Source organism: Salmo trutta, chromosome 15 (assembly GCF_901001165.1).
Source record: "Salmo trutta chromosome 15, fSalTru1.1, whole genome shotgun sequence".
Classification (NCBI taxonomy): Eukaryota; Metazoa; Chordata; class Actinopteri; order Salmoniformes; family Salmonidae; genus Salmo; species Salmo trutta.
The window spans coordinates 33362754-33389832 of NC_042971.1; the positions used below are offsets into that span (position 1 = coordinate 33362754).

Below are 27079 nucleotides of genomic sequence, written 5' to 3' on the forward strand. Positions count from 1 at the left end.
TCTAGAAATATAAATATTTTATTGTAAGTGCAAAATTGCCCTCTGTAGTGGTCATTAGGACATAAATATGAAAAAATGTACATGGTACAGTAGGTGAAATACATAGTTGTGGCATCCGGGTGTCCACTACAGGATATTTCTTAATAAGCTCTTATTTAATGGGAAAAATTATTACACAGTCCTGACGACTCACTTCACTATTCCTGAGATATTCATTTTCTAGAAACAATGTGAATTTCCAACTCAGCAAAAATTACAATTCATAATTACACTTATTTTGAAATGTCCATAAAATGTGCATAACATGTGCAATTGTTTTTAAAAACTAGGAAGATAGGGTTGTCAAGGTCACACCCCCACACGTGAAATCATTGAAAAGCCCAGAATGTCCTCTCAAAGGGACAACAGTTCTTAATACAGTGGCTTGTATGGCCTCAGAAATAAGGACCAAGAACTGATGTACACTAGAGAGAAAAAAATCAATTGCTGGGTCTTAGGAGGATAACAGAAAGGAAAACAATGCAAATCTGGGGCCCCAATTTATAGTGATGGAGAATTGGAGATACAGGTTTGAGAATGAGCAAAAATAAAAGGAAACTATGGGCTGTTTTGGCTCAGACAATGTTTACTTACTTCCGGCCCAAATGACAAAATCTCTGTAGATGAACTGTCTTGATTCTTTTACAATCATATTTCTATTACGGAATTATAACTTACTATGTTCATCACAATATGACTAATTCTGGTTTCTTTATCTAGCTGTAGCATCTGCACCAAGAAGCAAAACCATCATTTCATTGTGCCAGAAAATCAGTTTACCCTTTTACAGGTAATACAACATTTTTACAGGGCGAAGTTTGGTAATAGCTCTACCAGATTGGTCAATTTGAATGTTAATTTAGTTAATTTCTTGTTTCAGGGTTTGGAGAATATTAACACATATACATTTAATACACACATTGGCAAGCACACATTTTGTAGTACATGTGGAGTCCAGAGTTTCTTCACCCCACGTTCCAATCCAGATGGATATGGTAAGGACAACCAGTAAGAAACACAGTAGCAGTCATGTTTACCTTTGCTTATTATGTAAACCTGAAGCATGCCTTGTATTGTTGTTTGTGGTAAAACGGTGACGATAGCAATGGGTTAGAGTGTCTCGCATGCATGAAACTGAACCAAAAGGTTTGTTTGTGTGTTGTTCCCACCCCAGGCATAGCTCCTCACTGTCTGGACCCAGGTACTGTACGCAGTGTGACAGTAGAGAAGTTCTGTGGACAGAAGTATGAGGAGACCATGAAGAACCACCCGAATATCAGAGACTTGTCCAAGCCTGTAGCAGAAACACATACAGTTGAAGTCGGAAGTTTACATACACCTTAGCCAAATACATTTAAACTCAGTTTTTCACAATTCCTGACATTTAATCCTAGTAAATATTCCCTGTCTTAGGTCAGTTAAGATCACCACTTTATTTTAAGAATGTGAAATGTCAGAATAATAGTAGAGAGAATTATTTATTTCAGCTTTTATTTCTTTCATCACATTCCCAGTGGGTCAGACGTTTACATACACTCAATTAGTATTTGGTAGCATTGCCTTTAAATTGTTTAACTTGGGTTAAACTTTTCAGGTAGCCTTCCACAAGCTTCCCCCATTAAGTTGGGTGAATTTTGGCCCATTCCTCCTGACAGAGCTGGTGTAACTGAGTCAGGTTCGTAGTCCTACTTGCTCCCACACGCTTTTTCAGTTCTGCCAACACATTTTCTATAGGATTGAGGTCAGGGCTTTGTGATGGCCACTCCAATACCTTGACTTTGTTGTCCTTAAGCCATTTTGCAGCAACGTTGGAAGTACGCTTGGGATCATTGTCCATTTGGAAGACCCATTTGCGACCAAGCTTTAACTTCCTGACTGATGTACCCCCACAACATGATGCTGCCACCCCCGTGCTTCACGGTTGGGATGGTGTTCTTCGGCTTGCAAGCCTCCCCCTTTTTCCTCTAAACATAACATAACGATGGTCGATATAGGACTCGTTTTACTGTGGATATAGATACTTTTGTACCTGTTTCCACCAGCATCTTCACAAGGTCCTTTGCTGTTGTTCTGGGATTGATTTGCACTTTTCGCACAAAAGTACATTCATCTCTAGGAGACAGAACGCATCTCCTTCCTGAGCGGTATGACAGCTACGTGGTCCCATGGTGTTTATACTTGCGTACTATTGTTTGTACAGATGAACGTGGTACCTTCAGGCATTTGGGAATTGCTCCCAAGGATGAACCAGACTTGTGGAGGTCTACACATTTTTTTCTGAGGTCTTGGCTGATTTCTTTTGATTTTCCCATGTCAAGCAGAGACACTGAGTTTGAAGGTAGGCCTTGAAATACATCCACAGGTACACCTCCAATTGACTCAAATTATGTCAATTAGCCTATCAGAAGCTTCTAAAGACATGACATTTTCTGGAATTTTCCAAGCTGTTCAAAGGCACAGTCAACTTAGTGTATGTAAACTTCTGACCCACTGGAATTGTGATACAGTGAATTATAAGTGAAATAATCTGTCTGTAAACAATTGTTGGAAAAATGACTTGTGTCATGCACAAAGTAGATGTCCTAATCGACTTGCCAAAACTATAGTTTGTTAACAAGAAATTTGTGGAGTGGTTGAAAAATGAGTTTTAATGACATCAACCTAAGTATATGTAAACTTCTGACTTCAACTGTAGCTGAGATCAAACACAGTCCTTTATTGTATTATAACTGAGACACATTTTTCTTCTAAATCAAATTAACTTCATTGGTTCATTAACAATTTGAACATTTGTTCTAACTTTTGTACATCATTTCCAAAAATAAAAAGGACCAAACCTACCCTGTTTGGTTACAATCAATGTCTATGTATTCATATTTTCCTTAAATTTGGCAAATTCACTATTCATTTACAGTGTCAGTATATGTCAAAATGTTTACAGTAAACTGAGAATAGTGTATTAACGATCATAAGTAAACTGTTCCCAACTAACAATGTTGGCAACGAGTGGAAGAGAAACTTTAATAATGTATTTCCTTCAACAACAAAAAGTTAGAAAAATATAATATCTACATTCAATCAATATGTAGCAATAGGTATGTGTGAATATATCAGTGCTATGAGATCAATATGTCAGATGAGGCAAATCATATGAAAAGATGCGCAAACTGATTACAGTAAGATTAACAAACCCAAGTAACAGTGTTCTCAGAAGATTAATCAGGAACCTCATTTTTGACTAATAGATCTTCAGATTCTTTGGTCCTTGATCAATAACTTGGAATGTGTTGATAATCATGTAGCGTGAAAACCAAATGTAGAGGTAACGAAACCACAGGAGCTGAGTACGGTGACAGAGCATGGCCCTCTGGTGAATAAAGAGAGGAGGAGTCTATTAGACTAGAGAAAGATCTATCGACGTTAGAGAAAATTGTCAGACACCCCTCGCTGGACATCAGTCATTACAGACAGAGTGAGGCATGTATAAAAATAGCATTGGGATTTACATCCGCAAGTGTATAAGGTGATCCCTAAGTCCTTGCTCTTTCTCAATAAAAGTGAATTGACTGGTACTGGCACTGGCACTGCGTTCATGTAATGTATTTACATTTACATGCATGGTAAAAACATGAATTTCCCCAGAAGTTCAAATCAATCTGTATGTCTGATGTATGACAATTTTCTCTAACGCTGATATAGCATATTTAACTATAAATATTGATCTATGTACACAGTGCCAGTACCAGTCAATTCAGGTGTTGAGACCTAATTTCACTTTCATAGAGAAAGAGAGTGCGAGGACTTTCACTGTGTGTACACCAAGCTTAGGGATTGTCTTATACACTTGCGGATGTAAATCCCAATGCTGTTTTTATACATGCCTCACCCTAACTATATATCTACTAGGCTATTACATGTATTAATGACGTTTGTCCCATAATAATAGGGGAAGAGATGTTAGTGGAACTGCCGTAACATTTGTCTATTTCAAGCCTGATAGTATAGGCTGATGACAGGCTCACCTTAGCTTGAACGTAGCCCTTTGAGCCTATGACGCAGCAGAGATCTGATGGGAGGAGCCAGCTGATAGGCAGCTCCAGGAAGGAGAGGTACTTCCTGAGAACACCAATGGTCGACAGAGAGAGGAGACTGCAGTCTGTGGGAGAATGGAGAATCCTAGCCTAGTTAGTGTACCTTTTGTGCAATTTACATCTCACCCAGAATGTCAATGAAAAACAGAGATAATTTACAGGGTTACATGACATAAATGTAGTATAATTAGTGTGTTGATGTCTTGGAGACAAAGATATGGAAAGACAAGCCATATTTCGAGTGGAGGAAAATATGACCAGACAGGAAATTGAGCTACTAGCAAAGAGTTACTGTGGGTTTGTACAGTCATATTGCCCCCATGTTTTTGGGAGACTTGGATATCTACAGTAAATGGTTCATTGGGCAAAAGGGGCTTTGGGTAAGCTGGTGAAAATGAGAGGGGATTATAGTATGCAACTGTGTGAACAGGCTTTAGAATCACATTGAGGTTTATCTTTACATTTTACATTTTAGTCATTTAGCAGACGCTCTTATCCAGAGCAACTTACAGTAGTGAATACATACATTTAAAAAAAATAAATAAAATTGTACTGGCCCCCCGTGGGAATCGAACCCACAACCCTGGTGTTGCACACACCATGCTGGCGTTGCAAACACCATGCTCTACCAACTGAGCCACTGAATGCAGAGTACCAATGTGATAGCACACTCATGTACAGTAAGGTCTTGGTGTGGCATGTTTACGGCTAATCAACTATTGTGATAGAAACCATCCCTCTCTCAACAATGCTCATCACTGGATAAAATGGTCCTGGCTGAAATCTAATCAACAGGTTGATCTCACATCCTACTGTAATAGAAAGGTGTTCTCTCTCGTCTGCTCTAGATCATGGGAAAGGAGGACAGGGTACAGTGTTAAATGGTCTTGTTTGTTTCCTCCTTTTGATCAAGACAGTGCCACTCTAAAGGTCTCATAACGTCACTTAAAACATGCAATATTTTCTAGTGTGAGCCATGATGTGGCACAGTAGTATCATTATCTAGTATAACAGTACCTTCTTCATTTACAATATCATAAACAGAGGGTTGATATAAATACTATGCGTGCCAGTCTGTCTTGGCTAAGAGTTGAGGAGAGACTGACTGCATCCCTTCTTCTTTTTATAAGAAACATTGTGTTGAAAATCCCAAATTGTTTGCAGAGTCAAATTACACACAGCTCTGACACACACAGTTACCCCACCAAACATGCCACCAGGGGTCTTTTCACAGTCCCCAAATCCAGAACAAATTCAAGAAAGCGTACAGTATTATATAGAGCCCTAATCGCATGGAACGTCCTTCCATCTCATATTACTAAAATAAACTGCAAACCTGGTTTAAAAAAACAGATAAAGCAACACCTCGCGGTACAACGCCTCTCCCTTATTTGACAGAGGTAGTTTGTGTGTATGCATTGATATGTAGACTACGTGTGCCTTTAAAAAAAATGATGTAGTTCTGTCTTTGAGCTGTTCTTCTCTATTGATGTTCTGTATTATGTCATTCTGTATTATGTTTCATGTTTTGTGTGGACCCCAGGAAGAGTAGCTGCTGCTTTTGCAACAGCTAATGGGGATCCTGATAAAATACCAATATAGACAGCAGGGGTCAAGGGTTTGAATATTATGTAAGAGGAAGGTTTAGAGCAGAGTTTAGGGAGGGAGGGAGGCAGAGGGAGTTAACTAGGGAGAAAAACATGAGAGATGATGGAGAGTGAGAGAGATCTGCCAAGCTGCTACATTAAGAGGGGTTTAAAAGTTTGACCCTGGCCTGGCCTGAGGGGTGCAACACTTTAGGAAGAGCTGTGAGGATGTGGCTCCACTATCTTACAAAGGCCAAAGCCATGATGAGTTGGAGGAAATAAGTCTAACAGAGGAGGGAGGGTGTTGTTAATGGGAATAGATTAACATCCACCTGGGAGAAAGGAACAAATGGTGACCGTGATAAATAGGAGTGACTTTCAGTTAAAGCACTGGGTGATAGTTTGTTGTGTTCCTAATGCCTCGAGCTGAGAAGTGCAAGTGACACACACAAATTTCAACACTAGATGGCGGTCTTTGCCAAGACTCCAGTTCCAACTACACTGCTTTAGGATAACTTCTCTCTTGTCCTGAGTTTACAAGTGTACCAGTTTGTACTCCATTTACCATCATGTCAGGTAATTGATGCAAATGTTTTTAGGTGTATAGTTTATAATAGGCTAAATACCTTACCATGCTGATAATGATTATCCGAATATAGGTATTTGAGAAGTGCTTGGTCAAATAAAAATGTAAAGGTTAAATACTCGCCATCTGGTATGTTGCCAATGGAAGCCAGGTAGCTGTTGGTAGAGACAAGCAAAAAAACAACATCAACACAGTAGTTATTGGAGGCCTAAGCACACACAAACTTTAACTTGCAAGAAAATCCTACAGATAGGCCGGCTTGCTTTTTCCCCAGGTTTTCCTCTGAGACAAATAGTTACGTACAATTTGGAAAGTGAACTAATTACACTGCCAACGTTCAGGACAGTGAAAAGGTTTGTGGGTGTGAACCATACACAACATTATCAGGACAAAGTATGGTCCTTCCAACCATTTTAGACCCAACGGTTCAGTTTCTCTGGCTAAAAGGTCAACATCTTAAGCGTTCACAAGGGGAAGCGGCAAGGCAGCAAAGTAGCCTGTCAAATGTTAGGAATAGGATAATATGCAATAGGGAATAGTTGTTGATGATGTTGAGACAGTAATAGTAGCAGCAACAATCTGTTGATGTGTTCTAATGAATTGTCATGTGGTTCATGATAACTTATGAGTGGATTATGGTCTCTGGATCTTCCATGTCACATTCCACACTCTCCCTCTCCTCACGGTCTGAAAGCTAGAGGACATTTCACTTCTCCTCTTTAGTGTTCAGTACAAGCTCTCACTGGAGACTTAAACCAAGGTAACAAAACACTGATGGCTTTATACATTCACTTGCACAATCTTTTTTATTTTATTTTATAAAATGGTGCGCATCACTTGTGAGTTTAAGTCTAATGGGAATCATGAGATATGATCTGGACAACACAACACACTCCTCCTCCCCTACTAGAGATGAGGTCTGGGTGTTGGAGGAGAGCCAGGGAGTCTTAGCGCAGAGAGGAAGAGACCAAGCAGGCGCACTAGTCAATGAACACACCTGTTCTGTTCACTCACTGTACTACACTGTAGTGTAGATACATATCACAATCATCTCGGAAGGAACTCAGAACCAAATATCTTGTGCGCACAGGCCAGCTCCTCGATTTGTAACATTTATTCCAGTCTATCATGAGAGACTTTTATATGACCAAATACAAAAACATTAATTTTATTTTATTTCACAACAGTCTGATGCAACTGTTGGACTGGTGTCCTATTCAGTTCTCCAGACCAGAGCGATCCTCCTCTTCTCCCTACTCTTCTCATCTAGTTCTCCACCCTCCTTTCTTCAGGACGTGATTTCCTGTGGGTTTCTGAGAGTGTGGGTTTGGACGACCTCTCAACTATGCAACAGAGGAATCATGCAAAACAGTGTGTGTGTTTTTGAATGCTTGTGTGTGTTTGTTTGCTTGTTTGTTTGTAGGGGAGTGGGGAGGTTGGGATCTTTAGCATGTGGTGTATGTATGTTTTATAATAATGGAGTATAGGAATGTAGCCTACAAGGCTGGTTTCTTGTCCAGGTCCTGGATCTGTGGACAATATGGGTTTCCTAGAGTACATCCCTTGGGACGACATGTGCTTTCCACAAACGAATCAAAAACGGCATATTAAAATACAATACAATCTAAAAGGACACACACACACACACACACACACACGTCAGCTTTACAATGATGGACAGTGTTTAAAGGACATAGTCTCGTTCGTACCTGACAGCCTTGTAGATGGCAGTGTGATTGCTATGGCCACTCACTCCCCTTCCATCGAAGGTCAGCACCTGAAACAACAACAATATTCATTTGAAGATAGTTATTTTATGTTATGGCATAAAGTATCAAATAACAATGTGAAATGTTGGCTACATGTAAAATAAAGAGATGCACGTTCTCTCTGTCTGGTTAATGGAGGCGTGTCTTGAATGTGGGTGTCTCTGCCTGCCTCCCAAATGGCACTCTATTCCCTATATAGTTCAGGGCCCTGGTCAAAAGACGTGCGCTAGAATAGGGTGCCATCTGGGACTCACACTGACAGCAGAATGCAGCTTGGCAGGAGACAACTGATATTTAAGAGCCTTTTTCTGCCTGCATGTCTGTTCACCAGAGAACCAAGGGAAGATGGGGAAAGGGAAAGGGGGGAGCAAGCAGGTCAAAGGGAAACAACTTGACTAAAGACAGCAGTTTTTGAGTGAGGCAGAGGATAAATGTACCATGATTGTGCCCCTGAAACCTAACATAAAGGTGGACACCACACACTTTCTAACCCAGAGCACGGTCAGCTCGGTCAGAGACACCACACACTTTCTAACCCAGAGCACGGTCAGCTCGGTCAGAGACACCACACACTTTCTAACCCAGAGCACGGTCAGCTCGGTCAGAGACACCACACACTTTCTAACCCAGAGCACGGTCAGCTCTTGCAATTTACTGGCCTGAGGGAGACATTTTACATCTGCCAGAGTTGACTTGGAGGAGGCAAAAAATGATTACACGTACAAACACCAGTTTCTGGAAATATTAGTTGTTGCCAAACCAAACAGATAATAAAAATGGGTTCCAAGGATATCTGCTTTAACTCTTTTTTTGCTTGTTCTAGGCTTAGACTTAAATGCTAAAAACTGTAGCAGCAGTAAACCAATAGGAATAGGTTATATTATGGGAAAGGTGGAATACTTTATATTTCTGTAGTCTCTTTTATGATTTAGTTCATCTTTGTGCATAATCCTTAACAGCTGGCAAGTGTCTTAACTGACATGTTCAACCTCTCCCTGACCCAGTCTGTAATACCTACATGTTTCAAGCAGACCACCATAGTCCCTGTGCCCAAGAACGCCAAGGTAACCTGTCTAAATGACTACCGCCCCGTAGCACTCACATCTGTAGCCATGAAATGCTTTGAAAGGCTGATCATGGCTCACATCAACACCATCATCCCAGACACCATGGATCCACTCCAACTCACATACCGCCCCAACAGATGCACAGATGACGCAATCTCTACTGCACTCCACACTGCCCTTTCCCACCTGGACAAAGGGAACACCTACGTGAGAATGTTGTTCATTGACCACAGCTCAGTGTTCAACGCCATAGTGCCCCCCAAGCTCATCACTAAGCTAAAGACCCTGGGACTCCCTCTGCAACTAGAACCTTGGACTTCCTGATGGTCCGCACCCCAGGTGGTGAGGGTAGGCAACAACACATCTGCCACGCTGACCCTCAACACAGGGGCCCCTCAGTGGTGCGTGCTTAGCCCCTCCTGTACTCTTTGTTCACCCAGTGGTGCGTGCTTGGCCACGCGCGACTCCAACACCATTATTAAGTTTGCCAACGACACAGTGGTGGTAGGCCGGATCACCGACGACGATGAGACCTTCCCTTCAGGAAGCTGAAAAGATTTGGCTTAGGTCCTCAGATCCTCCAAAAGTCCTGCGACTGTCCCCATACGAGAACCCTTTTTGGTACCAGGTAGAACCCGTTTTGGTTCCTGGTAGAACCCTTTTGGATTGCATGTAGAACTCCCTGTGGAAAGGGTTCTACCTGGAACCAAAAGGGTTCTACATGGAACCAAAATAAGTTCTTCAAAGGTTTCTCCTATGGGGACAGGAACCCTTTCTGGTTCTAGATAGCATCTTTGTTTCTAAGAGTGTGCACCAGGTGGTATCAGAGGAAAGCCCAAATAATTGTCAAAGACTCCAGCCACCCAAGTCATAGACTGTTCTCTCTGCTACCCCACGGCAAGCGGTACCGGAGCTCCAAGTCTGGGACCAAAAGGTTCCTTAACAGCTTCTACCCCCAAGCCATAAGACTGCCGAACTATTTACATTGATCCCCTGACTTAATTCTTATTATTTTGCACTGACTCTCTTGCACAGGCTCAATGTACACTTACTGGACTCAAACCATACACTCACACATACTACACTGACACTCCAACACGCACACACGTACATATTACCTCAACTAACCTGTACCCCTGCACATTAACTCTGTACCGGTAACCCTTGTACAGTGCCTTCAGAAAGTATTCAGACCCCTTGATGTTTTCCACAATTTGTTACGTTACAGACTTACTATAAAAATGATTAGAACATGTTTATTTCTAATCAATCTACACACAATACCCCAACAAAAAATATACACTGCTCAAAAAAATAAAGGGAACACTTAAACAACACATCCTAGATCTGAATGAAAGAAATAATCTTATTAAATACTTTTTTCTTTACATAGTTGAATGTGCTGACAACAAAATCACACAAAAATAATCAATGGAAATCCAATTTATCAACCCATGGAGGTCTGGATTTGGAGTCACACTCAAAATTAAAGTGGAAAACCACACTACAGGCTGATCCAACTTTGATGTAATGTCCTTAAAACAAGTCAAAATGAGGCTCAGTAGTGTGTGTGGCCTCCACGTGCCTGTATGACCTCCCTACAACGCCTGGGCATGCTCCTGATGAGGTGGCGGATGGTCTCCTGAGGGATCTCCTCCCAGACCTGGACTAAAGCATCCGCCAACTCCTGGACAGTCTGTGGTGCAACGTGGCGTTGGTGGATGGAGCGAGACATGATGTCCCAGATGTGCTCAATTGGATTCAGGTCTGGGGAACGGACGGGCCAGTCCATAGTATCAATGCCTTCCTCTTGCAGGAACTGCTGACACACTCCAGCCACATGAGGTCTAGCATTGTCTTGCATTAGGAGGAACCCAGGGCCAACCGCACCAGCATATGGTCTCACAAGGGGTCTGAGGATCTCATCTTGGTACCTAATGGCAGTCAGGCTACCTCTGGCGAGCACATGGAGGGCTGTGCGGCCCCCCAAAGAAATGCCACCCCACACCATGCCTGACCCACCGCCAAACCGGTCATGCTGGAGGATGATGCAGGCAGCAGAATGTTCTCCACGGCGTCTCCAGACTCTGTCACGTCTGTCACATGTGCTCAGTGTGAACCTGCTTTCATCTGTGAAGAGCACAGGGTGCCAGTGGCGAATTTGCCAATCTTGGTGTTCTCTGGCAAATGCCAAACGTCCTGCACGGTGTTGGGCTGTAAGCACAACCCCCACCTGTGGATGTCGGGCCCTCATACCGCCCTCATGGAGTCTGTTTCTGACCGTTTGAGCAGACACATGCACATTTGTGGCCTGCTGGAGGTCATTTTGCAGGGCTCTGGCAGTGCTCCTCCTGCTCCTCCTTGCACAAAGGCGGAGGTAGCGGTCCTGCTGCTGGGTTGTTGCCCTCCTACGGCCTCCTCCACATCTCCTGATGTACTGGCCTGTCTCCTGGTAGCGCCTCCATGCTCTGGACACTACGCTGTCAGACACAGCAAACCTTCTTGCCACAGCTCGCATTGATGTGCCATCCTGGATGAGCTGCACTACCTGAGCCACTTGTGTGGGTTGTAGACTCCGTCTCATGCTACCACTAGAGTGAAAGCACCGCCAGCATTCAAAAGTGACCAAAACATCAGCCAGGAAGCATAGGAACTGAGAAGTGGTCTGTGGTCCCCACCTGCAGAACCACTCCTTTATTGGGGGTGTCTTGCTTATTGCCTATAATTTCCACCTGTTGTCTATTCCATTTGCACAACAGCATGTGAAATTTATTGTCAATCAGTGTTGCGTCCTAAGTGGACAGTTTGATTTCACAGAAGTGTGATTGACTTGGAGTTACATTGTGTTGTTTAAGTGTTCCCTTTATTTTTTTGAGCAGTATATATATATATATATATATATATTTTGTATTTAGGCCCTTTGCTATGAGACTCGGAATTGAGCTCGGGTGCATCCTGTTTACATTGATCATCACTGAGATGTTTCTACAACTTGATTGGAGTCCACCTGTGGTAAATTCAATTGATTTGACATGATTTGGAAAGGCACACACCTGTCTATATAAGGTCTCACAGTTGACAGTGCATGTCAGAGCAAAAACCAAGTCATGAGGTCGAAGGAATTGTCCGCAGAGCTCCGAGACAGGGAACAAAAAAGGTCCCCAAGAACACAGTGGCCTCCATCATTCTTAAATGGAAGAAGTTTGGAACCACAAAAACTCTTCCTAGAGCTGGCCGCCCGGCCAAACTGAGCAATCGGAGGAGAAGGGCCTTGGTCAGGGAAGTGACCAAGAACCTGAAGGTCACTCTGACAGAGCTCTAAAATTCCTCTGTGGAGATGGGAGAACCATCCAGAAAGACAAACATCTCTGCAGCACTCTACCAATCAGGCCTTTATGGTAGAGTGACCAGATGGAAGCCACTCCTCAGTAAAAGGCAGATGACAGGCTGCTTTGAGTTTGCCAAAAGGCACCTAAGGACGCTCAGACTATGAGAAACAAGATTCTCTGGTCTGATGAAACCAAGATTGAACTCTTTGGCCTGAATCCCAAGCGTCACGTCTGGAGGAAACCTGGCACCATCCCTACGGTGAAGCATGGTGGCAGCATCATGCTGTGGGGATGTTTTTCAGCGGCATCTCTCTGGAGAGACCAGAAAATAGCTGTGCAGCAACGCTCCCCATCCAACCTGACAGAGCTTGAGAGGATCTGCAGAGAAGAATGGGAGAAACTCTCCAAATACAGGTGTGCCAAGCTTATAGCGTCATACCCAAGAAGACTCGTGGCTGTAATCGCTGCCAAAAGTGATTCAACAAAGTACTGAGTAAAGGGTCTGAATACTTATGTAAATGTAATATTTCAGTTTATTTTTCATACATTTGCAAAAATGTAAAAAAAACTGTTTTTGCTTTGTCATTATGGAGTTATTGTTTGTAGATTGATTAGGGAAAAAACTATTTAACGTAACTAAATGCGGAAAAAGTCAAGGGGTCTGAATACTTAGCCTCGCTATAGTTATTTTATTGTGTTACTATTTTTCCTTTTGTTTTTTAGCAAAATGTTCTTACTTACTTTTGAAAACGGCATTGTTGGTTAAGGGCTTGTAAGTAAGCATTTCACAGTAAGGTCTACACCTGTTGTACTCAGCGCATGTGGAAGAAATATCCCCTGTTTGGTAGTCTGATCAAAATAAAAAACAGATCAGTAGGATAACCTATACTGAACTGTTTGGTTTTGAGGGAAATTGCTAGCATCCTGCTGTGCACTCTCCTGCTTAATTATTTATCTGAGAAAGCAGACAGTATTCTGACAAAAGCTGAACCCAGTCTAATGTTGCGGACGGACAAGAAAAAGAAAAAAAAGAGTTAAGATCTCAATTTCCAAATTCCTTTTGGTCAATTTCCTGGAACGTTGATTGAAATCTGGGAGTAAACATGCCGACAGTGAAATGAGCTCCAACCACCACAACCATATTCTGCTAAATACAAAGGAAGGAAGACATGACCCTCTTTCAGTTCATTATCAGTCGAGCTAGGGAAGCCTGTGAGAGACATACACAGATACAAAAGACTATTGACAATGGCCAGAAGACTGTGGTGCCAAAACTGCCTATACAAATAATCTTGCATTTTCAGGATGGCTTCGTTAGAAAAACACTCACAGGAGAAAAAAGTAATTAAATCAACCAGATACAGTACTGTATAGAATTGGCTACTTGATAAATGATAGTGAGAGATTCAGTGATGAGTTGGTCATCATACCAGGTTGATGGAGTGGGCTCTGATGTGCTTCAGGATTAGAGAGGAGGCCATTGAGATGCTCCATTCTACGTTGGGATCGTCTGGCAGTTCTCTGAAAGATGAAGAGGGGCATACGTTAGAGTTTATTTAACTAGGCAAGTCAGTTAAGAACAAATTCTTATTTACAATGGCGGCCGAGGAACAGTGGGTTAACTGCCTTGTTCAGGGGCAGAACGACAGCTTTTTACCTTGTCAGCTCGGGGATTCGATCTAGCAACCTTCCGGTTACTGGCCTAATGCTCTAACCACTAGGCTACCTGCCGCCCAAAGAGTTACAGTGGGGCTCTGGTTGAAAGTAGTAAACGATATAGGGAATAGGGTGCCATTTGGGACATTGATAAAACTGGCTGAGGCCTATGCAGGTACGTCACCCTTCTCTAACTGGCTAGACTACTGTAGCACACCAACCAACCAAAACAGTAGCCTGACTTCAACTCAACAAAATGGTGGGCCAGTTTTAGATTGAAAAACCACACTGCTGCATTTAGGATATGTAGCCTACTTCTTACAATGCACAAGGTTCACACACTGAGAACACTGGACCCAACCATTGAAAAGGTTCTCTTTCTTTTAGAATGTATGCCAGCCAGGGTACACTGTAGCTAGCCATTAGGGGTCAGTGGGGCCTTAGTATCCTGTTCAACTGAATCTACAGCCTAGGGAGAACAAAGACCATATATCACACACACCCTTGGGTTCAGAAAGTATTCAACATCTTTCAAATACTTTATCTGTGATTGAGTTTTCCTGGCACAATGAAACCAATGGAAGAGCCCAAAAAAGTGCAAACCCCACCCATCTCATACTGGAGGCAGACTTAATCAAACAGTCATAGTATTTAGATCCAGGTGTGCATTCCACACCTTCCTGAGCTACTCTAGTCTGTCCATCAGACAACCTGATCACTCAACACACCAACTATCTTTGGGGGGGGTCACTCATGCTGATCACTCTCACAGTTTTCTTCGCCTCTCTCTCCCTCACACGCTCTTCTCTCTCTCTCTCGCTCCCTCTTTCATTCTCTCTTGCTTGCTCTCATTTCCTCTTTCATTCCCTCTCTCCTGCCTCTCTTTCCCTCTAGAGACATCAAACATTCAAGAGAGAGAGAGGGAGAGAGAGAGGGAGAGAGAGCGAGGCAGTGGAGCATGTTGAGTGATTCAGACACACTCGGGTCGGGGCAGTTCAGATGAAAACAAAGTCCTGAGGGCTTCATTAGGAAGGCTGGCTAAAGCAGTACAGTGCTCTCGCTCTCACACAGAGATTAACCATTTCTCTGCTAGTTACATGTTGATCTGACCAACAATAAGAATAGGAGGTTTGACTGTTGCAAAATGGATGCATAGAGCTAATAGAATGCATGATGACATTTGACGTACTTGGTTAAAAAAACAACACCACAGCTCAACGTCAGGGAAGCAGATGAATGAGAGAAACGGGGGAGAAAGAAAAGGGTAGACACTGGACAGAGAGCAATGACCTGATGTCTTGTACATTTTGAGATTGGGTGGGTGGCGGAGGTGATGGGGTAGAGGGTGAATAGAGGTCATCCCACCTCCCCTTTGGTTCATAACAATGGGTCAGGACAGTTGTGCCTGTGGAGGGACGTGATGGATCAGGTCACAAATCAAACGCCTGCCAGGGCTATGGGGGTCAGGCCTGAAGGGTGCTGTATCACGGGGGGGGGGGGGGGGGTATTAGGGTTGAAGTAGTCTGCCCTCCACAATGTAGAAAAAGTAAAGCGTGACCCAAAATGAGACATTTTCTCTGGTTGCAAAGGCGTGAGACGTTAAACAAGAATATTCGCCTTCCCAACTTCATCTCCATTAACAAGACATGTAAACAACACCAAAACACATCAACTTTAAACCTCACATACCCTTCACAGCAAACAGCTATTGTTCATTTGTTGTCAAATTTAGCTTTGAAGTGCAACTGTAACTTACTGTTCTTCTTCCACAAGCCTGGTTGAAAAGAAAAGAAGATTCAGTTTTTACCCTGGCAACCGTAGCTAAGCAAAAGAGGACAAGGGAGAGGAAAAAAATAGAAGAAAAATGTACAAAAGACAGATGATCTACCTGACCTTTCCTCAAAGCGGGATGCAGGCAGCAGAGTGAGCTTCGCTATGGCAACAGTGCCAAACGCCCTAGAGTAACCTCCCTGTTCCTAGCCCCCCTCCTGCAGCTTTGCATGTGGATGTCTAATTGCTTGCAGGCATCTGGATGCAGTGGTTGAACTTTGGCCCAGTAGACAAGAGGGGCAGTGCTATGCTGTAGGACAGACTGACGGACAGACAGCACTTTCCTTGTTTAGTCTGGTCACATGGGCCAGCCAGAGGCCTAGGATACTGCCAGGCAAGCTCAGGCTCCTGTCCCCACTGTCAGGTTTATAGGGCATGCTGGGAAAACGCTGAGACACACCGCTGGTTGGTTAACTCCTTCACGGCACACTTACATAAGACATTTTGTGTTTAATGTAAAAGAAAACACTGCAATATTTAAATGACTTCGGAACTGTGGGAAGTCTAGCATATTCTAAATTGACTGTTACACAATAGGTCCATGTGTTTTGTTACATTTGATCTTTTTACAGAGGGGTTGATAGGCTGTGATTTTACTTTCAATATGTCTACAATGTTTATTTGTACTCTTATAGGCCTACATGTATTTAAGCTTAAAATAGCTCTAGCAACAGTGTTCAGTCAGATAAGGGCTGCTATGCAAAAACATTCTCTCAATATACACACACATTATTTAGTATAAGCTCCATCATATCACTTTATCTCCCCCGTCCAAAATAGAGTGTGCCCTTAAGACGATGGAGTGTTTCAACCATCAACAGACTATTTTGGACTAATATTCTCCCCCATACGTGGTGACTGTGATTGCATTAACAGTTGTCCAGGACAGTGTGTTGAGTGGCTGACATGGGAACACAGTGAGAGGTTGGCACCACTCAACACAAGATTCTCTGTCAGTCCTCAGTGCGTGTATGTGTGTGTGTGTGCGCGTTTCTCTTAGTCCTCAGCTCTGCCCTGCCAGCAGCCAGTAAATCAGCCAGAGCTATTTTTACCCCCAGATCGATGTATAATTAAACACAGTGAGGGAGGATGAAGCTCCGACTCTACTCTGACATGACTCCTGCACTCTCTTAACTCTTACTGGATACCAAAACAACAAGTTGGCTAGGACACTTGAAAGTTTATATCCTACTGAACTATAAAGGTCAGGTTCATCCTCCTTAGGAAATACGGTATCTACTTGGTGGAGGGACGCCTCAGGGGCAAATGAGGCTGTGATGAGGCAGGCCACTGAAGTTAGTCACCTCTGCAGAAGTTAGAAGACTGAGTTGGGCTGTGTCTCAAAAGTGCACTACTTTTGACCAAGGCCCATAGGTATCTTGTCAAAAGTAGTGCACTTTATTGGGAATATGGTACAATTTGGGATGCATGTAGAGAGTCACTGCTGTAGTCAGTCAGAGGGAAGACTACAGTACAGTGTGCTCCAGGCCAATGAATAATGGGTTGTGTGGGAGTGGATGAACTTCTGCTGGGACCGACAAGCTCTCTCTCTCACACGTTGTGCAGGGAGCGGGCAGAGTGAATGGAGGTCGCGCCAGTGCAGCGGATCGGGCTCAGATCAACAAAAGCCATGCCCCGTGAATGCACTGGGGCCCAGTCCAGAGACTGTCAACACAGCTGTCCTATTCATTAAGGTCTGACGAGGATGAGGGCCAGCCAGTCAGTCAGCCAGACATCATCTGATCATATCACAGTACCACTGAACGACTGACTAGAAGAGAGGAAGAACACTGTCTGACTGGGGGGAGGGAGGAGAAAGTAAGAGAGAGAGAAGAGGGGAATTTTTTGGGGGGATAATGCATTTATTAATTTTTCCTAAACTTTGTAGATATGTTATCAATGTCCACACATGTCAAACAAACAGGACACTCTTGGTTGATAAAGATGAACAATTCTGATTCAGATGCATGAGCTATTTTTCACCTTGGCAAAAGTCTTCCCATTTCATGGCTGCTTGCAAAAGGAGAATTGGCCTTTATGGCATGTACCCTAATATCCAGTGTTAACCACTGTTAGCACTGAGGCAATAAAACAACAACAAGAACACTAAAAGGAGGAGCTACTCCATTGAATAAAGCCTACAACAGAGCAAAATGTTACAATAATCGTATAAAGACAATGATGAAACTCTAGTTTATGGTGAATGTGTGAACTCAGTGTTATGGGAAGGATGGGGGTTGGAGGTGTGGCACTGGGCCTAAAGCATTAGTGATAGCATCACTGGTTGGACGGTAGTTACTAATCCAACAGTCACCTCATACTGAATCTGAGGTGCACAAATGCACACACGCACGTAGTAGGGTTAATTTAGGGCAGGGCACTGCTGTGTGTAGACTCCCTCCATGACACCAGTGTTCCACCTCTCTGTGTTAGTCAGCTAACAGACCAGCTCCTCGGGAATGACATCTCACTTTATTAGTTCACATCAACATGACAACTGAGACGACCCAGAGGAAGTACATGTACATCTGCACACACTTCTCTCAAGATACTGATAATGCACTGTAGCCAAGCTGCGGCCAAACATTTACAGACAGAAAAAAGGAAAACAGATCAGTGACCTAGATTGGGAGGCTGAAATGTGAAGGGCTCAGAGCCGTTCCAAAATCCACTCCATGGTCCTTAGCAGTTGGCTTCAGCAGACAAGGGAGGGGGGAGAGAGAGAAAAAAAATGGTGTGTGATAGAGAGAGGGGGAAGAGGGCAAGAGAACAATGTGTGAGCGAGAGCAAGAGAAGGTGGGGGTAGGGGTCTTACAGAGTAGTTTAGGGGGTGTGTCTTTTAGGCAAACACCAAAAACACAGGAAGGAGTGTGGGCTGTCAGCCACTAGTACAAGGTGAGGGTCATAGCATAAGGGGTGTAGCGCACACCACCACACATGCACTTACATCCTGATTCAGATCAAAGTTGATCCATCCATCTGTGCACAACCTTTTTTTATTTAACTAGGCAAGTAAGTTAAGAACAAATGATTACTTACAATGACGGCCTACCCGTCAAAATGATAAAATGGGAAGGGAGGTAGTGAGGTTATGAAATGCCAACAATGTACTGCGGGGCAGACAATCTGGGCATGCTGCCATCTTAATACTGCCAGTTCCAGGTCGAGCTCGCATGCCACTCCTGTCCTGGTGAACTGCGGTGCATAATCTCAAGCGGCAGACAGACCTGTTCTGTTCTGAGAACCTCCACAATTTCCTGGTACAGCCACTGGGGTTTGTCCATAGAAAGGTCTCCTACTATTTATTTCCACCCTCCACTTTTTTCCTGTAATGTGAGCACATTTGAACACAACCCCTACCCGCTGACTCTGTCTGGGCTGAGAAGTCAGTGATTATAGCCAGCGGTCTGTTCCAGAGGATTGTAAACCTTGCAGACACATCAACAATACTCGTAAAAACATGAAATAGCAAAACACAGAAGATTTTACAGAGCAGTACAGTACATATCTGAAAAAGACAGTTCAAAGTCATGAGGGATAGGGGTCAAATTTAATTTCAACACAAATACTCCTAGTTTAAAATTATATAGCAATCAGAATTCAAATCCCTCTCACAGCTTTACGCAACATTATCTACAATGGGATTTTTCCCTTTCCAAGTTTCCAGGAAGTATTTCCATCACACAGTGAATAATCTATGCAGACTCAAGCCAATGAAGCTAAGACCTGGCCAGGCCCTCTTGTTTGTGTCTGAAAGGGGGTGTCCAGTGGTATGTGCTGAGCCCAGGGGTGGTCTGGACTCTGGACCAATACCAGCCATGGGTTACGTCCCAAATGGCACCCTATTCCCTATACTGTGAACTACTTTGAGGTTTGACCAGAGCTGTATGGGCTCTGGTCAAAAGTAGTGCACTAAATAGGGAATATGGTGCCATTAGGGATACAGCCATGGCCTCCTTTACTAGGAGGATGATGGAGGCTTTTTTTTATTTTAAGTAAAAATACACAGCCTTCTTATGCATCCCGCTGAACCCCAGCCATGACGCCATTGATGTTCTCATTCTCTCTGAGCCACCAGAGGATTTGTCCAATGAACTCCTTGCCTACCAATTACTGGACAAAATGACCAGTAAACACTATTTATCTGAGGTAAAAAAACTTATCAGCTACGCCACCTTTGGATGCATGTCTGGATATGCGCAGCTAGTCAGTCTACTAGCTAAAAAAGTCATCTGGTTAAAGGTCTACAGACAATAGCAATTTTCTATTCTAGTAAGAGAAAGGGGATTCCTTCTGATACACAATGGGAGGCGTACATTGATTAGCACAGAGTAATTAGTACTTCAACGTTATAAAGCTAATTCATGAGTTAATATGAGCTTTAATATACAGTGCATTCAGAAAGGATTCGGAAAGTATTCAGATCCCTTGACTTTTCGACATTGTTACGTTATCCTCATCAATCTACATACATTACCCCATAATGTCAAACGAAACAGGTTTTTATCAATTTTTTGCACATTTATAACAGGTTCATCCTGTTTCCATTGACCGTCCTTGAGATGTTTCTAAAACTTGGAGTCCACCGGTGGTAAATTCAATTGATTGGACATGATTTGGAAAGGCACACATCTGTCTATATACTGTAAGGTCACACAGTTAACAGTGTATGTCAGAAGAAAAAACAAGTTATGAGGTCGAAGGAATTGTCCGTAGAGCTCAGAGACAGGATTGTGTCGATGCACAGATCTGGGGAAGGGTACCAAAAAATGTCTGCAGCCTCGAAGGTCCCCAAGAACACAGTGGCCTCCCTCATTCTTAAATGGAAGAAGTTTGGAACCACCAAGACTCTTCCTAGAGCTGGCCGCCTGGCCAAACTAAGCAATCAGGGTTCTGGTCAGGGAGGTGACCAATAACCCGATGGTCACTCTGACAGGGCTCCAGAGTTCCTCTGTGGAGATGGGAATCTCTTCCAGAAGGACAACCATCGCTGCAGCACTCTTCCAATCAGACCTTTATGGTAGAGTGGCCAGACTGGGACTGGGAGACTAGTCAGGATTGAGGGAAAGATGAACAGAGCAAAGTACAGAGAGATCCTTGATGAAAACCTGCTCCAGAGCACTCAGGACCTCAGAGTGGGGCGAAGGTTCACCTTCCAACAGGACAACGACCTTAACCACACAGCCAAAACAATGCAGGAGTGGGATAGGTCTCTGAATGTCCTTGACTGGCCCAGCCAGAGCCTGGACTTGAACCCGATCAAACATCTCTGGAGTGACCTGGAAATAGCTGTGCAGTGACGCTCCCCATCCAACCTGACAGAGCTTGAGAGGATCCACAGAGAAGAATGGGAGAAACTCCCCAAATACAGGTGTGCCAAGCTTGCAGCGTCATACCCAAGAAGACTCTAGGCTGTAATAGCTGCCAAAGGTGCTTCAACAATATACTGAGTAAAGGGTCTGAATGCTTATGTAAATGTGATATTTCCGTTTTTAGAAATTTGCAAAAATGTCTAAAAAGCTGTTTTTGCTTTGTCATTATGGGGTATTGTGTGTAGGTTGATGAGGGGGATAAAACTATTTAATCAATTTTAGAATAAGGCTGTAACGTAACACAATGTGGAAAAAATCAAGGGGTCTGAAAATTCTCCAAATGCACTGTATATGACATAATTGATAAGAATATAGCAGCGACTACATCTCAAATCCTCATGACATTTTCATATCAAGAAGCACTGACTTTTAATGAGCACTAAACAGTAAACTTTGTTTGTCACTTAGGTCTAAGTCACTCACAACATAAGTCCTAATATTCTCATATCTCATATCACATTGCAGGCCTGGTAAGATTTCATAGGGCAGAGAGAGAGCATGTCCAACAGGGGCCGACCTCTCAATGCCTCTGGGGCCTAATAGTTTATGGCCCCTAATGACAGAGTAGGCCAATACATCAGGCCAGGCTGACTAGGCTCTGTCGTGGTAAGAAAGGAGGAATTTGATTTGTGGCTGGTTCACTGTTTGTTCTGACAGACACTGGGGGGGCCTCAGCTTGATGTGCTGCTAATGGGCAGGCATGCTGGGTTCAGGGTCCTGGGCTGGCTGGAGGTAGTGCACTGCACCACACACTGCTTCTTCATGTTTGTTTTCACCATCAGCCCATCATTTCAAAAATCACATTATGGGTTAGGCTTAATAAATTGACCATCGGTTGACTGTTCTGACAAGGTTTCTTATAGACGGGTTGGTTGTTTAGCAACAAAATTGGCGTGTGCGCAACAATGGGGCAAAAAACACAGGGTTGGCTTAGATTGTTGACAAGATATAAACTATATTTAGTCTCCAATGTTTATTGAAAACATAAATACATTTGCACAATGAGTACTTGTCTCTCAAATACATCATTACAGTTGTTGGTTAGTTGGCTAGCAAATTCTTGCCACATTAGCATAGACGTGACATCAGTCAAAACACCTCAAAACATTAGGGGTGTAACAGTTCACCAAACCCACGGTTGGGTACGTATTGTGGTTTTGGGGTCACGGTTGGGTTCGGTTTCGGTACAGCGGGAAAATTAAATGGCAAAAGTTAATGTAGTAATTTTTGTTTATTTAAGAAAATACAAAGTGTTGGTATTCCTGATGGTATTCCATGATCATATAATGCCTGATGAGAGCACAAATCAGGAATAACAACCTTTTGTATTTTCTTAAATGAAGATGCATGATTACTCAACAACACTAAAATAAAGTGCAATACGCATGTGAAATCAATATAGAAACATGGCTCAGACATTGCTATGCTTTTTTACAAAGAGAAGAAGATGCGAAATTGTGTGACGCTCATAAAGGGGGCGTGTCTGTAGCACATTACTTCTCATCTCCCACTCAGGAATAATGTAATGGGCTGCCACTAAGTACCTCTCTGTATGCCCTGAAGGTCCATCCATCTGTAGTAGCCTAAACGCAACACAGGGTGCATTGACAACTTCAGATTTAGTTTGCATATATAGAGCGGGTACTACACGTTTGCCGAAATGGGTGCTGAGAGGGCAAAGTTCGTAATGTGGATCGAGCACTTTTTTGCGTTTCCGTCTTGCTCCGGTGGTAGGAATACTGGGTTGATTCCGCCGTAAATGTGTCAACACGTTTGAGGTGTTGGCAGCTGCATAGACTATTCTCGTTGAGCAGTGGCTACATAGTACTGTTAACTCTCTGTCAATCACTGTTGTGATCTACTGGGAAGCCAAAATGTTCCCAAACTGGAAATTTAAACGATGATGGAGGATCCTCTTCGTTTGTCGACCCCACCACTTGCCATCGTACAGAAGCAGTTCCTAGCTGCGCATCACAAAAATAACAGTTTGAAATGTGCCAATTAAGATTCAAATGTTCATTACAACGTGTGCATAGGCAATAGTTGGACAGAACCGAGGTCCCATAACTGTACCGATACACCTCTACAAGACATGGTATGAAAAACAAGATAAAACTAGCAGCTTCTTGTCATTGTTGCTTACCTTTATTTAACTGGGCAAGTCAGTTAAGAACAAATTCTTATTTTCAATGACGGCCTAGGAACAACTGCCTTGTTCAGGGGCAGAATGACAGATTTTAACCTGGTCAGCTCGGGGATTCGATCTTGCAACCTTTCGGTTACTAGTCCAACACTCTAACCTTCTAGGCTACCTGCCGCCCCGAATCACAACACACAGCCTTTTGCCCCATTGAAGCGTGTACATTGTTTTAGTGGTGTTGTCAGCTAACCGGTCTAACTACACTGAACAAAAATATAAAACACAACATGCAACAATTTCAAAGATTTTACTGAGTTAGAGTTCATATAAGGAAATCAGTTAATTTAAATTAATTAATTAGGCCCTAATCTATGGATTTCACGACAGGGAATATAAATATGCATCTGTTGGTCACAGACACCTTTAAAAAAAAAAGGTAGGGCGTGGATCAGAAAATCAGTCAGTATCTGGTGTGACCACCATTTGCCTCATACAGCGCGACACATCTCCTTCGCATAGAGTTGATCAGGCTGTTGATTGTGGCTTGTAGAATGTTGTCCCACTCCTCCTTTAATGGCTGTGCGAAATTGCTGGATATTGGCGGAAACTGGAACACTCTGTTGATCCAGAGCATCCCAAACATGCTCAATGGGTGATACATCTGGTGAGTATGCAGGCCATGGAAGAACTGGGACATTTTCAGCTTCCTGGAATTGTGTACAGATCCTTGCAACGTGGGCTGAGTATTATCATGCTGAAACATGAGGTGACGGCAGCAGATGAATGGCACGACAATGGGCCTCAGGATCGCGTCACGGTATCTGTGCATTCAAATTGCCATCGATAAAATGCAATTGTGTTCTTTGTCCTAAGCGTTTGCCTTCCCATACCCTAAACCCACCGCAACCATGGGGCACTCTGTTCACAACGCTGAAGTCAGCAAACCTGCTCGCCCACATTCTGCCATACACGCTGACATCTGCCCGGTACAGTTGAAACTGGGATTCATCCGTAAAGAGCACACTTCTCCAGCGTGCCAGTGGCCATCGATGGTGAGCAATTGCTCACTGAAGTTGGTTACGACTCAGAAATACAGTCAAGTCCCTGGTGAGGATGACAAGCACATATGAGTTTCCCTGAGACGGTTTTTGACAGTTTGTGCATAAATTCTTCAGTTGTGCAAACCCAGTTTTATCAGCTGTCTGCGTGGCTGGTCTCAGACGATCCCGCAGGTGAAGAAGCTGGATTTGGAGATCCTGAGCTGTTGTGGTTTCACGTGGTCTGCGATTGTGAGGCCGGCTGGACGTACTGCCAAACGTTGTAAAATGACTTGAGGCGGCTTATGGTAGAGAAATTAACATTAAATTCTCTGAAAAAGCTCTGCTGGACATTTCTGCAGTCAGCATGCCAATTGCACACTCCCTCAAAACTTGAGACATCTGTGGCATTGTGTTGTGTGACAAAACTGCACATTTTAGAGTGCCATTTTATTGTCCCCAGGTGAACCTGTGTAATGAATGATCATGCTGTTTAATCAGCTTCTTTATATGCCACACCTGTTAGGTGGATGGATTATCTTGGCAAAGGAGAAGTGCTCACTAACAGAGATGTAAACAATGTTTGTGCACAATGTTAGAGAAATACGCTTTTGTGTGTATGGAAAATGTCTGGTATCTTTTATTTCCTGCTCATGAAACCAACACCTTACATGTTGCGTTTATATTTCTGTTTAGTATACGATTTTATGCTAAGCAGGCACTTCTTATTTAAAACAGCAGATTCCTTTCTAAACCAACATCCCAAACACAACATGGGTAATGTATATCTATGCCATCAATAGTTAAAGAAAATACATTTTAAGGGCATCATTGTTACTGGAACAACCTAACAGGTGTAGTAGTAAGCCACATCTGGCTGTTTTTAAAAGGAATGTGTGGGATTGGTTGGCCTGTATGTTCTGCTGCAGAATGATAATTGTGCTGTAGATTGCTTACTTGCTGGCCTTGCTGACAGAGACTACTTACTTGCAGTCGTGTATAGTGACTTGGGAGGCTGGTATTCCCAAAACGGCACAGCTGTCTAGAAGCTCTTCTCGACGCTGGAACCCTTGATTGTAGTAATTGCCTAAATGATTATTTGGCGAAAAGTAATTACTTTATATGTTGTCATGTAAAGGAATTGCCACATGGCTATAAAACATAAAGAAGTAATTAACACTTCGTTTTATAACTATTACAATACTTGGCTCTAGTAATCCGTGTCTCTTTTCTTGTGTCAAGCATTAATTAAATAATAGTGCTGAACAAACCATTGTTTTTGAACAAATGATCAGAATAGAAAATGGGAGACCTAGCTATATAGACAAGTTGGTGCTGCAGCGTATTGCTATTTTCCTAGACGACTAAACTCAACTTCACAATGTCGTGTGTAATTGCGGGCTATTCTTTGGGTGATGAAATCAGTATTGTTTTAATAAATATAACTTTTATGTGACGTCGGAGTTCCAGTCTGCCCACAACAGTCGCAGCTCCTCCATCGTAAATATGTTAGTTTAATCGGCTACTATTTTCCATGGAAAATTATGTAAAGCTATCCCTGGTTGTAGGACGGAATACATAGGCTACGCAAATGACCAATGAAAAGCAAAATATGTTATTCATTGTAAACCCACCTTGAGATAAACACAATAAATGAACAGAGGCATTTAGTTCCACGAGTCTCAAAATTGCTGGTGCAAAGAACATGCATTCATCATCTGGATGAGCCGTTAAAAAGAGTGCTCGAACATCGCCAGTTAAATCGCTTGTTTGAGACGATTTGATTTGTTTGTCTCTACATAACATAAATCGCAACAAATGTTTACGTGACTTTGCTGAATTCTGCCGATAGAAAATGCATTGTATCCAAAAGAAGTAGGACAAAATTGCTCCAAAAATTATAAGTAAAATATACATTCTTTTTTTTTTAAACCGTTGTTATAAACATTCCGTATTTTCACAAAGTTTCCTGTATCAAAGGTTCCGCTACAAAAGTAACATATTTTGCTGTATTTCCTGTTTCTGGAACGTCACATTTTAATACCCTGACCATATATCATATCTATCTACAAAAAACTCACAGAAAATTGCCGTAAATAAACGAATATCCATTTGATATGAAATTCAGAAATGTTCTAATGATAACGTTAAATAGGCATCTGAAAGTTGCCCCTTTTCTGTTGTAAGCATTTCTGTTGGATGCATCCGTTTGTTGACAACTCCGTTAAAGGTGCATGTAAGGTAACGTGAAACAACCAACCGATAATTTATCTTATTCAAATCATGTTTTTTGTTTTATCTAAACTGTGGACACATTATTACTTGTATTTTGGGGGTTCAACAAGCAGTTTTTGTCTCAGGAGGGAGCCACGATGGAACTTTGGATCGCCTGTGGGGATGGTTTGAACGTTACACAACATTATCCTCTTTGGTATAATAAAAATAAATACTTAGAAAAAAATCACGTAGTTTGGAAAACGATGATTTGAATGCTAATCACTATTTTAAAATATCTTTAACACACAAAAAAAATATGCTTCATGAAAGTCCTGTATTTTTTAAAATTTAAGAATTTAC

At 42.7% G+C, this 27079-nt stretch overlaps 1 protein-coding gene across 3 annotated transcripts; it reads right to left on the minus strand.

Annotated features, from left to right (window-relative positions):
* On the minus strand, window positions 1-26918 carry pigl (phosphatidylinositol glycan anchor biosynthesis, class L). 3 transcript variants are annotated; one of them, XM_029691134.1, is made up of 8 exons: window positions 26137-26918; window positions 25490-25589; window positions 13898-13988; window positions 8012-8079; window positions 6426-6457; window positions 4062-4195; window positions 3231-3406; window positions 1-1271 (listed from the first exon to the last, which is right to left on the minus strand). In XM_029691134.1, the coding sequence occupies exons 1-7, from the start codon at window positions 26417-26419 to the stop codon at window positions 3278-3280; spliced, it is 837 nt and encodes a 278-aa protein (XP_029546994.1). In that variant the 5' UTR covers window positions 26420-26918; the 3' UTR covers window positions 1-1271; window positions 3231-3277. The 3 variants fall into 3 exon arrangements, with proteins under 3 accessions (XP_029546994.1, XP_029546993.1, XP_029546991.1); XM_029691133.1 differs by having other exon boundaries at window positions 1-1333; XM_029691131.1 differs by lacking the exon at window positions 1-1271 and having other exon boundaries at window positions 2670-3406.
* Between the last annotated feature and the right edge of the window lie 161 nt (window positions 26919-27079).

Bases quoted from the DNA above. Each gene is read 5' to 3' on its own strand.
- pigl (XM_029691134.1), bottom strand. From the start codon at position 26,419: ATGTATATTTTACTTATAATTTTTGGAGCAATTTTGTCCTACTTCTTT. The intron at 13,989-25,489 runs GTAAGTAGTCTC...TTCATCTTTCAG, and splicing joins GTCACTATACACGACTGCAA to AGAACTGCCAGACGATCCCA. The intron at 8,080-13,897 runs GTATGATGACCA...TTGTTGTTTCAG, and splicing joins GAGCCCACTCCATCAACCTG to GTGCTGACCTTCGATGGAAG.